This window comes from Protomyctophum bolini, assembly GCF_963924005.1.
Source record: "Protomyctophum bolini genome assembly, chromosome: 17".
In the NCBI taxonomy this organism is placed as follows: Eukaryota; Metazoa; Chordata; class Actinopteri; order Myctophiformes; family Myctophidae; genus Protomyctophum; species Protomyctophum bolini.
Window position 1 is genome coordinate 27,077,895 of NC_137878.1, and position 17,500 is coordinate 27,095,394.

The 17,500-nt window shown below is 45.0% G+C and overlaps 1 protein-coding gene across 2 annotated transcripts in view; it reads right to left on the reverse strand.

The window, feature by feature from the left end:
- The window catches only part of csmd3b (CUB and Sushi multiple domains 3b), a gene marked incomplete at its 3' end in the record, with an annotated part of 479,766 nt that overhangs the window by 298,082 nt on the left and 164,184 nt on the right, over positions 1-17,500 (reverse strand). For both annotated transcript variants that reach the window (XM_080787482.1, XM_080787483.1), the window contains one exon: positions 7,167-7,364. In XM_080787482.1, the coding sequence (XP_080643608.1) occupies positions 7,167-7,364 (198 nt within the window). The remainder of the gene's footprint in view (positions 1-7,166; positions 7,365-17,500) is intronic.

A 17,500-nucleotide genomic window follows, 5' to 3' on the forward strand; every position in this document is an offset into this window, starting at 1 on the left:
CTCCTCGTGAAGGAATTGAGAAAATACTTGATGAATTGGAGATAATAGGGGATCAACTTTGACAACAGCAAAACTATATACCCCAAAAAGGTTTTTGTGTTCATGTGTGCTGCTTGTCTGTGCGTGAGACATGTTTTAAATAGTATCTCAAGTTTGAGCAAAAATGCACATGCTTTTTCGTTTCTACTGAGCACATGACACCTGGATTATACTGGGAGAGTTTCTAAGCACATTCTTTGTTTCGCAGTTGTTAAACTTGGCCTTCCATTAACTTCAATTAATCAAGTATTTTCTCAGCATTTGGACTCTCTTGCATGCCTCATTCACATCATGCAAGAAAGGAAAAAGAATGTGCAAATGTGTATTTCATATACAGTAGATTGTTTCTGTGACGCATAGGTTTTGATCGTTAATATCTGTACAAGACAAGACAAGACAATATTGACAATGTAATTGCACTACTTACACCTGTGGCTCAACTGTATCAATGTGATTAGCCCCCATTGATCGTTTACTTTAGTCCAATCAAAACTGCTTCTATTTGAAATGCCACAGAGGAGGCAGCAGAGCACCAGGGAACTATACACTGTAATTAAAGTTCAATATTTGAGAAAATAAAACACTGCAAAGTATCACTACTGTACGCGTACTGTATGTCACCTGCCAGTTTACTTTGACTGCATGTCCTTCCTCCACATGCGGGGAATGTTGTGGACTGAAGGTGAAGTGGGCAGCAGCCACCGTGTGAATGTCAGGTAGGGATTTTAGCACAGTTTGAGACTCACATTAGCATAAAGACATACTCAGGGACGTTTGGATCCAATGCACGTATCAAAGCTTTGGGAAAGCTCTCAGAAATGGGCACTTATAACAGCCAAAAGCTAGAGGATATCAAACCAAATCAGTTAATACACACGGAATGTATACTCATTCCGTACTACGCACGCACGCACGCACTCTGCAGTGCTCTATAGACACAGAGTATGAGCCTGCTACTGTTTGGGAAACAGTGGTCTACTCTACACCCTCCCTTCTTACAACAACCAGTGGGGGTTGGCAGTGACAGGGACCAGGTTGTAGTTCATTGAATTGGGTTGGGTTGGCAGTGTCAGGGACCAGGTTGTAGTTCATTGACGCCATTGACATAATTGGCATAATGACCATCCTAAATTGGGAGGGGAAAAGAAAGAGGGGAAATGAAAACAGCCAATTAGACTCTAATTTAGATATGGTGACCATAGCAACGACTGTTAGCGAGATTCTAAACCAGACATTTCTATTTAGCTTTTCCTTCCTTCCTTCCTTCCTTCCTTCCTTCCATTTATTTTCTCTCTTTCTCATTATCCTTCCTTCTTACCTTTTCTTTGTCAGGCTACAATGAACAGATGTAATTTTGCAGAGATTGTTTTCACGCTGCTAGTCTGTTAGTCTCCCTTCTAGCTAAAAGTGACAGTGTTTTTATCTTACGGTGCGTGGCTGCGTGCGTGCACGTGTGTATGAATCCCAGTGAAAACATGCCAGATGTTGTTGTTGCTGATGGGGGGTATGCGCTGGAAAAACATTTTCATCACAGTTTGATTGCATCTTTGAGGAGGGTTGTGACAAAGCTGAAAAAAACTAAACTAAACTAAAAAAAAAACAATAACAACAGCGACAAAAACACTCACTTGAAATGTTGGATACACCCCCCCCCTTCCACACACACACACACACACACACACATACACACACACACACACACACACACACACACACACACACCCCATTCCTTTACCAGATGGTTCTCATAGTTGCTAGCCTACACCACTACAGGCCCGCAGAGGCCTGTAGAGAACAGCACTGTTATTAAAAGGAGGAGAACAAAACGCTTGACTGGGATCATTTGGTTGTGTGTGAACTACTAGTGCCAGCCATCATATCAGGGCCGTGTGATGCTATGAACTACTAGTGCCAGCCACCACATCAGGGCCGCGTGATGCTATCTGTGAGCACTGCAAACACACAGATAACTGTCAGGGTCGGACATTTTCGTGGCTGCACCTGTGCTTGTTTAAAGGGACATTTCACCGATGGAAGAAACTGCAGTCACTCAATATTAACACTCTTAATGCCCAGCGTCATTTGGAACCATTAAATCAATGCGCCGAGCGATTTGCAGCCTCAGAGCCCATTTCAAGGTGGCACGGCACCATCTTGGATAGTGCTAGATATAATAGCATGTAGCCAAAAGACCCTTTGGAGGATCGGCAACCAACGAAGGTTTGATTACTTCTAACACGACTAGTGACGGGACCGCGATGGCCGTCAACAACGGGCTGCTAGGCAGCTTTCCCATTGTAAATTACAGGTGTGTAACTCAGTGTACAAATGGAACCAAATGGACCCCAAATGGGTCTATTTGTGTACTCTCAGAGTTATGGGGTTCCTTGAAAATAAAACTTTAGAGAACTGCTGTCCTAATGAAAAAAAAAGAACATTATAATAGCGTGTAAAAACAAAATCTAGAATTTGCCACGGACAAGGCCAAGTCTTGCCATGGACACATTTGTCCGTGTACGGAATATTGATTAGCCCTGGTGGATCTGTTTTTCAGCCATGGTGCCGGTCTTTGTCTGCTGAGATGAGGGCTTAACTACAGCGGTGATGACAAATAACACGCACGCAAGCACGCACGCACACTCATTATGCAGTTTCAACACGCACTCATTTTCATTTCCGATTCTCAGCTGTAATTTTGAGTTTTGTCACTGCAGTACATTACAGTTTCACTTCAGACACTAAGACCTCCTTCCTGTGTTTTCATTCACTCTCTCCTCTCTCTCTCTCTCTCTGTCAGTCAGTCAGTCAGTCAGGCAGTGAGAACTTGAAGAGACTGTACTGTGAATAAATACATTTGTGTTGACAGTCCTACAAACAGGCTTTCACAGTGCATTACGCTCATGACACACACACACACACACACACACACACACACACACACACACACACACACACACACACACACACACACACACACACACACACACACACACACACACACACACACATGAATATCCATCTCATATAGTCTGTGTGAGGTCACAGGAAGCAGAATTATGTGCGCGTGTGTGCGTGCGTGTGCAGAAGAACGGATGTTTTGTAGGTTCAAGGACATTTTTTAAACAAATCGGCATCAACTTAATAGGAAAAGTTGTAAACACAAACCGAATGCATTCACATACAGTAAAAGCACCGTTACACGAGCACACAAACACACTTTTCATCACAAAATCCCTTCAACTCGGCAGTGGTTTTGAACCTAGCTGATTGAAAACAGCTCACCTCACTGCTGTCTGTCCCCGATACTCTCCCGGAGAGGCTATACTAACTGTACCAAATAATAAAACAAAAATAAAACCAGCTCTGACACTTTGTACTTCCAAGTTTAATATCCAACGCCCTTGAGGAACTGTTGTGTGAGTAACTCCAATTAAAGAACAGTATGGCTGCGGTCAACACAATTCACAATAACTCCCCTGGTACGTCACCAATGCTGGACAAAGTATACTCAACACCAGTACTTGAGATATATTGGTAAAATATTACTCAAAAACTGTACTGTAAGTGAAAGTTGCTCTGTCAAATTTGTACTTGATTCAAAGTACTGGAGCACTTGCTTTTAAAAAGTATTACAAAGTGCATGCTTTTAAAGATACAAATTACATTCTTAATTCATTTTGTAATATAAATGCATTTAGTCATTTCCCCCCCAATAACAAGCTCACAACGCATCGCAATGCACCGTGAACTTGGAATAGGCCTGTATACACTTTCTCCCATTCTAGAAATGAAGTGCAGTAATAAGTGAAAGTCAAGTACAGGCACTCAAAACATGTAGGCTAAGTACAGTACAGTACTAGAAATAGATGAATGGAAGCGCTGCAGGGATCTGTTAGTGGCTCTTAGATGGGTGCTCTTTTGTGATACAGGTAAAACCATATAGACAAAAGGTAAGTTGTACTGCATGTCAAGGTGTAAATTGCAGACTTGAAAAGAAAAGAATCCAAGACACTTCGTCTTTGGTGAAAATTTTAATGTATCTCATAGAGATAGACCCTGACGAAGACCTTTTGGTCGAAACGCGTAGGTCCTGTTATTTATTTGCCTTGCTCATCATTAAATAAACGATTACATTTTTCACCAAAGACGGAGAGCCTTGGATTATTTTCTTTTCAAGTCTGCAATTTACACCTTGACATGCAGTACAACCTTTTGGATACCTTTTGTCTATACAGTACAGCTACTTTCACAGTAATTTCACTTCTATTACTGTCCGCCTCTGCTCGTTCGTCGTCACAAGCTATTTGTTCGCGCGGTGCCGGCGGCGGCGACAGAGCGCCCGCCTGCTACCGTTACTTGACCTTGGCCGCGCTGTACGACACCATCCATCACATCACCCTGCGTTCAGCAGGTTGGGCGTGGCCTGGGACTAACAGGAAACCACCAGGCTTCGGTAGGTGACCGTGTTCCACCAGCTACACGCAGCTGACCCAGGGTCAGTTATCAGGTAGGTGACCGTGTTCCACCGGCTACACGCAGCTGACGCGAGGTCAGTTATCAGTGTGAGTGTATAGCCTCGGAGCCCACAGGCCATTTGTTTCAAAGGAGAGAAGGAAAAAAAACGCCTGGGCGAGAGATGCACGAGAACTGGCATACGAGCGGAGCCAACCTTGTGTTTTCGCTAACCAATAGGAGTGCAGATGTGGTGACGTCAGTGATCTCCGCTGTGTGGAGTCGGACGGGAGCAGAGGGGGTTGGGTTGTCTCAGCCGGGAGATGCATGGTCTGCCCCTCATATGCCCAGAGAAATGAGTTAGTTCAGTCAGATATACTATACTCCAGGGGCTCATTCAGTGTTATGCAAGACCCACATGCCATTCGCTGACGTGGCAATCTTTATTGATAGGTTGAAAGTAATGGGGAAATGGGGAGAGAGATGGGGGGAAGACACACGGCAAAGACCGTCAAACCCGTGCCAACACCATCAGGCTGGCTCAGCAGCCTACTGTACTGTACGTGCCCAGACGGTGGAGCTAACCATCCTACTGTACGTGCCCAGACGGTGGAGCTAACCATCCTACTGTACGTGCCCAGACGGTGGAGCTAACCATCCTACTGTACGTGCCCAGACGGTGGAGCTAACCATCCTACTGTACGTGCCCAGACGGTGGAGCTAACCGTCCGGACCCATTTGTGACTGAACCATAGGTCTCTTTTCAGGCTAGTGTGAGTGTGGTCTCCTCGAGGTGTGCTTCCACCGTGACAGATAGAACTCGGGGTACGGGATGTACCGTTTAGTCACCGCTCTGCGGAAAAACTGTACTGTACTGGAGCTGTGTGTCGTTCAAGCAAAAAAACTAAATTGGCCGTCCTTCAAACTGTTCACCCAGCCAGCCACTATTGATGAAAGGATGCCGCACATCTTTAGCGTTTAGATGACAGATGGAGGTATTTCAGGAAGGGAGTGACTTTGCTTACTGTACAATGTATTCTATTCTATTTTATTAATATTTACAGGATTATGCACAGAGTTGGGCAGCTATAGGTGAACAGGAGCTTGTGTTTTCACATAGACTCTCTCTCTCTCTCTGTCTCTCTCTGTTATATTGCTGAAAGCAATCCATTCCGAGCCATTTGATTGGCTGACTGAATAATTGATGCAAAGCTATTACGGCTGGTATATGAACGCCCCTGGCAATTCGTATTAAGCATTCACACGCGCCACATGTGTGTCTGCATCTGTGCACGTGTGTAGGACAGGTGTATTAGTAGCTTAGCTCGTCTTAGCTTCCCTAACAGAGTGACATAGACATTGCTCATGCTAATCCAATGCTGACAAGATGACATTTCCCCCCATCATCCCCTGTTTACTCTCTCCTACACACGCTCCAGTTATTGTCATTGAGACAATAAACTTACACGCATGCTGCATTTCGAAAGGCTCCCATTTGCAAATACCGCAATATGAGGAGAATGACCGTTATTATTATGATTAGTACAACTAGGAACTCACCATGCAAGTCGGGATATGACAGCCCACCCATTGCTCAATACTCTTGTTATCTGATGTACTTATTTGGACCTGTTGTCCAAATGACAACTGTTATCTCCATGCGCATCACATTTTTCTTTGTGCTGCCACTTTCATTCGTTTCCTAGAGCTCTCATACTTTCCGTTCCATTGCCAGTGTTGTTACTTTAACCCACTCCTTTTTGCGGTAACTAGTTAACATTTCAACCGAGTTGACTGCAGGGACACACAGACATACTGCACACCCAGGTTTGAATAGAGGAATTATAATAAGAGCAATCAATAGATACAGATTATTATTATGAATCCTATAGACAAAAGGGTATTTCATCACTTTATCACTGACACCACTAACTAACCCTCTGCAAAGAGAACTATCTGAAGGTTAACCACAGCCATGCAGCCACTGCATCAAACATCTAAACTAGTATAAGGACATCTAAACCCAAATCAACACATGTACACTGACTGATTACCTGAAATAGATATACACAAAACCCACCACCTGTCCATCTGCCACCAGCTACCCCAACACAGTACGGTGAAGACAACTAACCTACATAAAAAGCCTCCACGTTTATCAGTACATAGAAACCTTCACTGTCAATGTGTGTTGTCTGCCTCGCTTTCTCACACATATGCACACAATGCAGGGGCTCTGTCAGTCTGTCTCTCTCACACACATGCACGCACGCACACACGCGTGCACACACGCACGCACAAGCGCGCACACACACACACACACACACACACACACACACACACACACACACACACACACACACACACACACACACACACACACACACACACACACACACAGACACACACACACAAAGAGTTTCATTCTGAAATGATATATCCATATGTCCATAGTTTGACTGTGTGTTCATCTCAACAGAGGAATTACAAAGTAGACCACTTTACAAAGTAGACCGCGCAATCACATTATTTCATGTAGCAGTAAGCAGGTCTCTCCCCTCCCCCTCTCTCAGGATCTCATTTTAGAATGAATCTCCTCCTCATGTACAGTAACACACACACACACACACACACACACACACACACACGCGTACAGACAGACGGTCGGTCCGTACCTCTACAGATGGGAGCAGGGAAGTCCCACACGGCCGTGTTTCCGGTGTTGGTGGTGCAGGTGAGCGTGGCGTGGCCGTCCAGCACGTAGCCAGAAACGCAGGTGTAGTGCACGCTGTCGCCCACGGCGAAGCGGCCCGCCCCGGTGAGTACCGCCTTGGGTGGAACGCCCGGGTTGCCACACGATGTGCTGTGCAGTTCTACAGAGAGAGAGAGGGAGGGAGGGAGAGGGAGAGAGGGAGGGAGGGAGAATTGATGTTAAATTGGATGCATGACATTTTTTATTTTAGTTTTTGGTGTTGGTGTGGCAAAGAAGACAGTCCCGTGTTACGTGCTCACTGCTCAGCATAGACAATCTACTTGATGTGATTTAGTTGTGGCTGAGGAAACAGAGCAGCCGCTTGTGAATCGTAATCAAAACACAGTTATTGATAAAGCACATATAACAACTTTTGTTGTACCAAAGTGCTATACAGAGCATTTCATCAGCACAACCAATACAAACAACACGTAGAAGCATACTACGGTGATCATTAATAACACATCAGACAGACACAATGGGTCGCTAACCCTAACCTCAGTCTTTGTTCTAAAACAATAGAGAGAAGAGCTATTAATGTCTTGATGTTTCTGACAGATGAAGGAAGATGAAAGGTTGGTGATGAGTTTAATATCAGTGCTCACATGGTAAAGATGAGTTTAATATCAGAGCTCACATGGTAAAGATGAGTTTCATATAAGTGCTCACATGGTAAAGATGAGTTTCATATCAGAGCTCACATGGTAAAGATGAGTTTCATATCATAGCTCACATGGTAAAGATGAGTTTCATATCATAGCTCACATGGTAAAGATGAGTTTCATATAAGTGCTCACATGGTAAAGATGAGTTTAATATCATAGCTCACATGGTAAAGATGAGTATAATATCATAGCTCACATGGTAAAGATGAGTTTCATATCAGAGCTCACATGGTAAAGATGAGTTTCATATCAGAGCTCACATGGTAAAGATGAGTTTCATATCAGAGCTCACATGGTAAAGATGAGTTTAATATCATACTAATCATAGCTCACATGTGTCAGTCCAAGTGATACTTCGCTTTGTATCTTCGATGCTCTACTGTGCTGTCAAACTAAATTATACAACAATGTCTACACTCTCAGTGTTAAATGAACACCGAGGTTTCTACGGTGCACTGTTCAAAACAGCTCATATAAAAAGAACACCAGTGGTTTCATTGTTTTTGTTTTTTATTGTGACTGCGAGCACATTGCCTTCCCAGCTCTGGATATAAAGAGGGATTGTATACAGCTTAATGCTTAACCCCATTATTCCCACTAGACTCATTCATAGCCCTGCAAGTATTGAAGCAAGTCACTCTAACACACTTATATTTTAATATGTGCGCGCGCGCCACACACACACACACACACACACACACACACACACAGTGTATTACTGGCCATAAACCAGCAACGAGGTGGGAGAGGAGGGACTAAGTCCGGTCTTATTGTTGGAGCGTGATTGATGCAACTATGAAACGGCAGTGACACACAGAGAGGAAGAGGAGGGAGAGAGTCTCCTAAACTCCAGTCTTATTATCTCTGCTTGATGGATAGAACTATGAAACTAGATAGATAGAACTATGAAACTAGTGTATGAAACTAGTCTTATTATCTCTGCTTGATGGATAGAACTATGAAACTAGATAGATAGAACTATGAAACTAGTGTATGAAACTAGTCTTATTATCTCTGCTTGATGGATAGAACTATGAAACTAGTCAGACAGAGAGAGAGGAAGAAAATAAGGGGGGGAGAGATAAGGGAGAGAGAGAGAGAGAGAGAGAGAGAGTACAAACAAGTAAGCATTAAGACTGAGCGCCGTCTTATGACTTAACTTAAGACCTGGAGGCCTCAGACCTCAAAACAGCCAAAAAGCATGGGCCACGCCTCCAGGTCTTAAGTTAAGTCCTGGTACTTAAGACACGCAAGACTGAGACGGATTTGTAAAAAGTCGCATTTGTAAAAATCGGATTCCATGTGACGGTTCGTGCAAATTTTTGGCATATCTAAGTCAACTTAAGCTCTAATCAAGCCCCGAATATCGCATTGTGAGCATATTACCCTTTATTTAACCCTTTGACCACCCACACCACACCCATTCACTTTATTTAACCCTTTGACCACCCACACCACACCCATTCACTTTATTTAACCCTTTGACCACCCACACCACACCCATTCACTTTATTTAACCCTTTGACCACCCACACCACACCCATTCACTTTATTCAACCCTTTGACCACCCACACCACACCCATTCACTTTATTTAACCCTTTGACCACCCACACCACACCCATTCACTTTATTTAACCCTTTGACCACCCACACCACACCCATTCACTTTATTTCGATAAACAAGCCGCTATTGATCTCGACATTGCGGTTCTCTGGCTCGTAGAGTGCAATTAGTGAGAACAGGAATAGACGTGTGCCACCAGGCTGGAAACTTGTCACAGTCTTAAAGGCTGTCCACCCCAAACAATGTGAACGGTAAAGATAACAATAAAGACAATGATGGGAGCTCCACTGATGAATGACTGTGACTGCTTGTAAATTCCGATGGATATTGATTGGATGCCAGTGTTTCTATTGTTCATCAAATTGCTCTGAAAGTGTTTCCAATGATAGGCTACTATGACTGTGACTGTGGAGCATCTTTGGGGTATGTCAACATATCTTTTTGAAGGAGGGACTGCCATTGGATTTCTTTTTATAATTTTCATTTATTAAATTTCATATGAAAGCAGGGAATCATAGCTTCAAATTGACATATTGCTTGTTCAGTTTGACCCACCAGTTTTGGAGATATGGCTTATAGAGTAATGTCTTGCTGAAAACAGCGAGTTGAGAAAACAGGCTTGAACGGGTGTGATTTTTTATATTGATCATCAGACAAAGAACGTGGTTAAGGTCACTGTACTGTGACCTTGGTAGATCCAAGGAACTTGAACTTCTAAACAGGAAAACAGTGGAATGGAGGAAATCCGTTTAGCTAAAGACCCTGATAACGCGCGCGCGCACGCACGCACGCACACACACACACACACACACACACACACACACACACACACACACACACACACACACACACACACACACACACACACACACACACACACACACACACACACACACACACACACACACACACACACACACACACACACACACACACACACACACACACACACACACACACACACACACACACACACACACACACACACACACACACACACACACACAGGGTCATCCATCACCATAGAGACCGTCTGTGCTGTGCTGTGATTGGCTGTGAGACTTTAACCTGTCAGCCTATCGATTTGTCCGGCCACAGTGTCAGGATGCTTGTTGTTCGCTCTGCTGTTGCACGCACGCACACACAAACGCACACTCCTTGCTCCTTCCTCTCTGTCCTCCATTTCATCTTGGCTCCTCCTCCCTATTCACCATCTGCTTCCTCCCTCCCTCCCTCTTGTCTTTTGCTCCATGCAGTGTCCCTCGTTTTATTCATCTCTGCCTCTTTGCTCTGTCTTCCAAAGTCTTCCCATCTATCCACCGCCCCTCCCTCACCTGTCTGTCTCTGTCTCTCTGTCTCTCTATCTATCCATCTATCCACCGCCCCTCCCTCACCTGTCTGTCTCTGTCTCTCTGTCCCATCTATCCACCGCCCCTCCCTCACCTGTCTGTCTCTGTCTCTCTGTCTCATCTATCCACCGCCCCTCCCTCACCTGTCTGTCTCTGTCTCTCTGTCTCTCTCACTTTGTCTCTCTCTCTCTCCCATCTATCCACCGCCCCTCCCTCACCTGTCTGTCTCTGTCTCTCTGTCTCTCTCACTTTGTCTCTCTCTCTCTCCCATCTATCCACCGCCCCTCCCTCACCTGTCTGTCTCTGTCTCTCTGTCTCATCTATCCACCGCCCCTCCCTCACCTGTCTGTCTCTGTCTCTCTGTCTCTCTCACTTTGTCTCTCTCTCTCTCCCATCTATCCACCGCCCCTCCCTCACCTGTCTGTCTCTGTCTCTCTGTCTCATCTATCCACCGCCCCTCCCTCACCTGTCTGTCTCTGTCTCTCTGTCTCTCTCACTTTGTCTCTCTCTCTCTCCCATCTATCCACCGCCCCTCCCTCACCTGTCTGTCTCTGTCTCTCTGTCTCTCTCACTTTGTCTCTCTCTCTCTCCCATCTATCCACCGCCCCTCCCTCACCTGTCTGTCTCTGTCTCTCTATCCACCGCCCCTCCCTCACCTGTCTGTCTCTGTCTCTCTATCCACCGCCCCTCCCTCACCTGTCTGTCTCTGTCTCTCTCTCTTTGTCTCCCTCTCTCTCTCCCACTCTCTCTCCCTTCATTACACTGGTTTAATATAGGGCCAGTGGCTACAACATGCTCTTATGCTTTATTGCCTGCCTCTCTCTGCCTCTCTCTCCCTCTCTCTATCTCTCTGCCTCTCTCTCTCTCTCTCTCTCTCTCCCCAGTTTACCATAACCATGATTTCTCTCCCGGTTGCTTCATTACAAGCCGCTGCTTTATGGGCCATCTGTAGATCCATCTACATCTGTCACGCACACACGCACACGCACACACACACACGCACACACACACACACACACGCACACACACACACACACACACACACACACACACACACACACACACACACAGTAGAATACGTATATTCGCACAAGCACACACAAGCGCAGAGCCATTTACCTGGCTTTTATATCTCCCTAGATAAGCAATTACGTTGGTGTCCAGGTATAGAAAGGAGAGAGAGAGAGAGAGAGAGAGAGAGAGAGAGAGAGAGAGAGAGACAGAGACAGAGAGAGAGAGAGAGAGAGAGAGGAGAGAGAGAGAGAGAGAGAGAGAGAGAGAGAGAGAGAGAGAGAGCGCTCAGGGTTTTTAGTGAGACAGATACCGCTGGGGGCTGGAACGAATGAGAGAAAGCAGTAAGAAAGGTAGGTAGCAGAGAGAGAGAGAGAGAGAGAGAGAGAGAGAGAGAGAGAGAGAGAGAGAGAGAGAGAGAGAGAGAGAGAGAGAGAGAGAGAGAGAGAGAGAGAGAGAGAGAGAGAGAGACAGAGAGAGACAGAGACAGAGACAGAGAAAGAGACAGAGACAGAGACAGAGACAGAACACAGACAGATAGACAGACAGAACACAAACAGACAGACACAAGAGAGACAGAAAGTGAAAGAAGGAACAAAAGGCAGTGAGATGTGGGAGCCGGAGGTGAGTTTTTTCACCCCATGCACCATCAGCAATATGCAATAAAAGTCCCAGATATCAGAATCCAGCAGGGGCTGCCTGTATAAAACCTAGACTTTGATACAAGATACAACAAGTCGCTGGCCTAATTCTTCCTGTAACTATACTCTTGGAAGGAATAAATGGCGACACAAACTCCTCCCCGGTGAAATGGCTGGGTGCGGCAACAGGCTATACGGATAAACTTGATGTGCTGTTGATGTGTTAGATCACTGGTTCCCAAACGGCGGAGCGTTGTGAGCTTGAATATCTGCTATTTTCACTAGTTTGTGTCCCGGGGAGACATCAAAGTTCTATTTTGGGTACCACTCTGTTAGAACACACATTTTCAAAGTGGGGAACACCAGGGGGCCCCACCACTGTTTGACAATAGACACACACACACACACACACACACACACACACACACACACACACACACACACACACACACACACACACACACACACACACACACACACACACACACACACACAGGTTAAAGGTAGAACTGAGGGATTAAGATAGGAGATGTGACATATCACTCTGTCATATGCGCATTGACCTGCAACTCCAGCATAGACTCCGTGTGTGTGTGTGTGTGTGTGTGTGTGTGTGTGTGTGTGTGTGTGCGTGTGCGTGCGTGTGCGTGCGCTTATGTACATGTGTGTTCTTGTGTGCACAAGAGAGAGAGAGAGAGGCAGGTGGATAAAGAGAGAGATACGAGAAACAGAGGCTGCATCCTTCTCTGACCTCAGAAGTTCAAGTCGGTCCGTCACGCCCGTTGCGGCCAGACAGTGTCTCTTAACTCATTCACAGCCAGCTCTCATACATCACAGATTACCACCCACTGCCAGCTTTTCTTCCAATAATTCCTACTTCCTTTGAAGTAGTCACAGAATATTTATCTCCACCATACGATCGCTGCACCCCCGACCGTTGGTAATCACAGAGCATTTCCACTGCACGTTGCTTCACTTCTGTGTGTGAGACGTGAGAGGGGGAGAGGAGTGCACACTTCCTGGAACACTTTCCAAGCTGATCGGCATGACGTTAATGACTCCTGATGCCCCTACAGCGAACAATGTTACTCTGTGTGTGTGTGTGTGTGTGTGTGTGTGTGTGTGTGTGTGTGTGTGTGTGTGTGTGTGTGTGCGCCTGTGTGTGCACATGAGCACGCACACATACAAAGTGTCATGGGTGGATGGCGGTGTGAAACTGCAGCAGGGCAAATTAACCCATTTAGACCTCAAAATGAAAAAAGAAAATTCTAAATCCTCCAGTTTTCTGAAATAAATATGTTCACGATTTTTCAAAAAATAGCAGACTTACAAGCTCGTAGCGCGCACTATGAGCTTGTGGATCTGTTATTTTTCAAAAGCTAAATTATAGCATAATGCCCCAAAATGGGTTAAACTGTGGCATAATAGCTAAAGACTGTTGCCATCACTGAGGAGGATTGTTTATCTGTGTCTAAACAGAGACATGAAGGCGCGGGGGGGAGGGGGGGCTCAAATGTGCATCGTCGCTATCAGGGCGTTGCACAACTTAACAGGGCGCTTCAGAGGAAGCGACGTGCCATTTCCTCTCAGCAGCAAGTTTCTCGCATGGTCTCTCGCGCCTCTCCATGTACCCTCAGTGGGAAGGACTGAAAGACACACAATGTGATTTAAAATTCTATAGACCTATAGGGACGCACGCAGCTGGAGAAAGACAGAGGGGGGAATGTAAAGACGGAAAGAGAGAGAGGGGTACACAATCCGCAGCGTGTACAGCCACACCCCGTTCGCCCCAGGGCCTGATAGCTACAGCAGGGGGTAGAAACAGAACATCTGGGAGAGTCGATACTCCATGGGGGGAGACGAGGGAACCGAACTAGACGGTAAAGAGCCTAGGATCCTTGGGCGAAAAGGAAAGGGGCTTAAGATCAATGGTAGCTGGGCCTACATTCACACAGAAACAAAAAGGCCCCATCTGATCCCAGGCCTGCGGTTCGCCAGCGCGGGGAATGTCAAGCAGGCTGCGCGCCATACACGGAGTCACAGAGAAGTCAGACAACTTGGGTTTCAAGAGTAGATGTCTACTTAGTAGAGTACCGCTGTTTGATCGAGTTTAACAAAGCACAGATTAATGTCCTTTTAATGTCATTTTAATGTTGTTTTGTCACGCTTCACATGAAAGAGAGGGCAAGAGAGAGAGAGAGAGAGAGAGAGAAAGAGAGAGAGCGACAGAGAGAGCTGATGGTGACATGATGCATGTCAAAAAACATAACGTATCTGTGTGTAGTCCATTGTTGTGGTCAGTATAAAGCGATTTGTCAGATTTCAGAGATTTCAATTCAGAATGATCTCAGATTTCAGAGTAATTTATAGATTGCTGTCACAGGAATAAACAATAAGCATGGTTTGTGCTTCAAAGCAAAATGGAGACGGCAGGTGTGTGTGTGTGTGTGTGTGTGTGTGTGTGTGTGTGTGTGTGTGTGTGTGTGCCGACCGTAGTGTTGTGTGCGTCCTGATTTCCTGATCTTCTATTTGTCTCTTCCCCAGGTAGCCGCCCTCTTACAGATGCAGTGAGTGATTGATCACACCACTCACTCACTCATCATCTGGCTGGATGAAGACCTGGGGAATTACGGTGGCCAGTCCATCTGTCTACAGTCAGCAATAGTTTGTGTCTGTTGCAAAACTTTGTCCAAGTTGTGGCGCAGCGGGGTCCGAAACTTTAACTCCTGTTTGAGGGTGTGTTCCAAGTCCGTGTGCAAGTCTTCTAAATTGTGTAGAAGTAGGTCGGGAGTGGCTTATTGCCAGTATCAGCCAGTAACAGCTACACACCTGGTTCCACTCTCATCAGCCCAGCCCATTAAAAACCTGTGAACACTGCTACAATCAACCCACCACCTATAAATACTGGACTCTTTGCACGAACACATGCACACACACACACACACACACACACACACACACACACACACACACACACACACACACACACACACACACACACACACACACACACACACACACACACACACACACACACACACACACACACACACACACACACACACACACACACACACACACACACACACACACACACACACACACACACACACACACACACACACACACACTTTGTTTAGTTTTGCCTCTTTGGAATTTGCTTTGTACTTTTGAAAAGGCCTTTTGGCTTCCCTGAGTTAAGCGGCATTAAAGTTTTGGATTGTCACAATTCCTTGGCTCAAAGTCAAAATACATCTTTGGAAATAGTAGAGCTGCATGTTTTAGAATTAATATATTTAGGTAACTCTCTTTATACAGCACATGACCCAGCAAAACTACACTAAAAACAGTGAGTTTTTTTTATTTGGTTCGCCATTAAAAAAAAACAAAAAACATTTTAAATTCAATATATACCAGCAGGTAATTTATTTTGATTCAGACTAAAATGACATCCGATGTTTTTTGGGAAATCATGTTAAATATAGTAGTAATTAAGCAATAAGTAAGGCGTGGAAACCAATGGTTTCCGAGCCATGTGGCCCAGTACTATGTAGCTCCGCGATAATCCAAATTCTCTCTTACACTGGGTCACACATTAACCCCCCCCCCCCCCCCCCCCCCCCCCCCCACTGGGCATTAACCCATTCTGACCTGAGATCAGATTCTAAAAATGACAGTTTTCTGAAAAAGCTATGTTTCCATGTCAGTCGTTCTTCGGTTTAAAAAAAATAGCAGACCTACAAGCTCGTAGCGCGCCACTCGGTGGCACGCTATGAGCTTGTAGATCTGCTATTTTTCAATAGCTAAAACGTAATGCTAACTCCAAAATGGGTTCCCGCCCAAAATGGGTTAAATCAAATAATGTAGTGGGATAGTTCATCATGCTGAAGTCCAATTTCACATCATTACCCTCTTACAGTAAGTAAGTGGTCACTTTGCATGTAAGTGCCATATGGCCCTTAAATTTGGAAATATTCAAGCTCTTTAACGATGTGTCCGAAACTCTTTTGGATTTTGCCACTTAGTCAGGGGATATTAATACAATCTGGGAATACATTTCTTACCAAGAATTTTCTTCACCAATGTGTTTGTAAATGTGTCTACTGACATATCCCACATTGGTTTATATTCAACGACCCTAGGGGAATTTTTGACAGCTGCTGAAAGTTGGGGTACCATACAACCATTATAAGGCAAAATGTTCTAAATTTAATTATGCCTTAAGTAGCATGTGACGTGTCAAACTAGGAGGTTTTCATCATTCTGAATCAATTCCAAGCATTAGTTTTGCACGAAAAACAGTCCTTGGGCTAAAAATGGCCATAGCCGTCATCGTGATGAAGTCAGCACATTTGGGCATATTTGGGCAAGTGGCTAGGAGTGTTTTTCGTGCAAAACTAATGCTTGGAATGGATTCAGAATGATTTAATGAATGAATTGGTATAGACACCTTTACAAACACATTGGTGAAGAAAATTCTTGGTAAGAAATGTATTCCCAGATTATACTGATAATATTCCCTGACTAACTGCCCTGTTCTGGCTTGAAGGGCGGGGGAAAACACTGAGCTGTGTAGTTTTGATTGGGTTGTGCTGTTGCAGTAAAAAAAAAAAAGAAAAAAAAGAAGAAGCTATAATTGGAAAGATAACTTGCTTTTTACAGGACACGGACAATATAATTTATTTTTAACCTTCATCTATCCAGGGGATGTCCACCGAGCGCGTACGTGGCCCGTTTTCAGCAACAACCTGCCTCCCACAGATCCCCTCCTGGGAGCTGTGTTGTGTAACCTCTGTCTGCTGCTGGTGGTGAGCCACTGAGCACTTCCAACTGCACTGCCGGCAATTACCTTTTAATGCCTACAATGGCACCTCAACCACAGCTGTGATCCTGTGGAGTGAGTCAGTGCAATGTGTTGCTTTATCACTTCAAGACTTTCCCAGCCAGCACTGTCATTATATGTGTTTCTTTTTCTTTTACTTCATGTTGTTGTGGAAAGACTATGGGATTGCATTCTACCTTTCC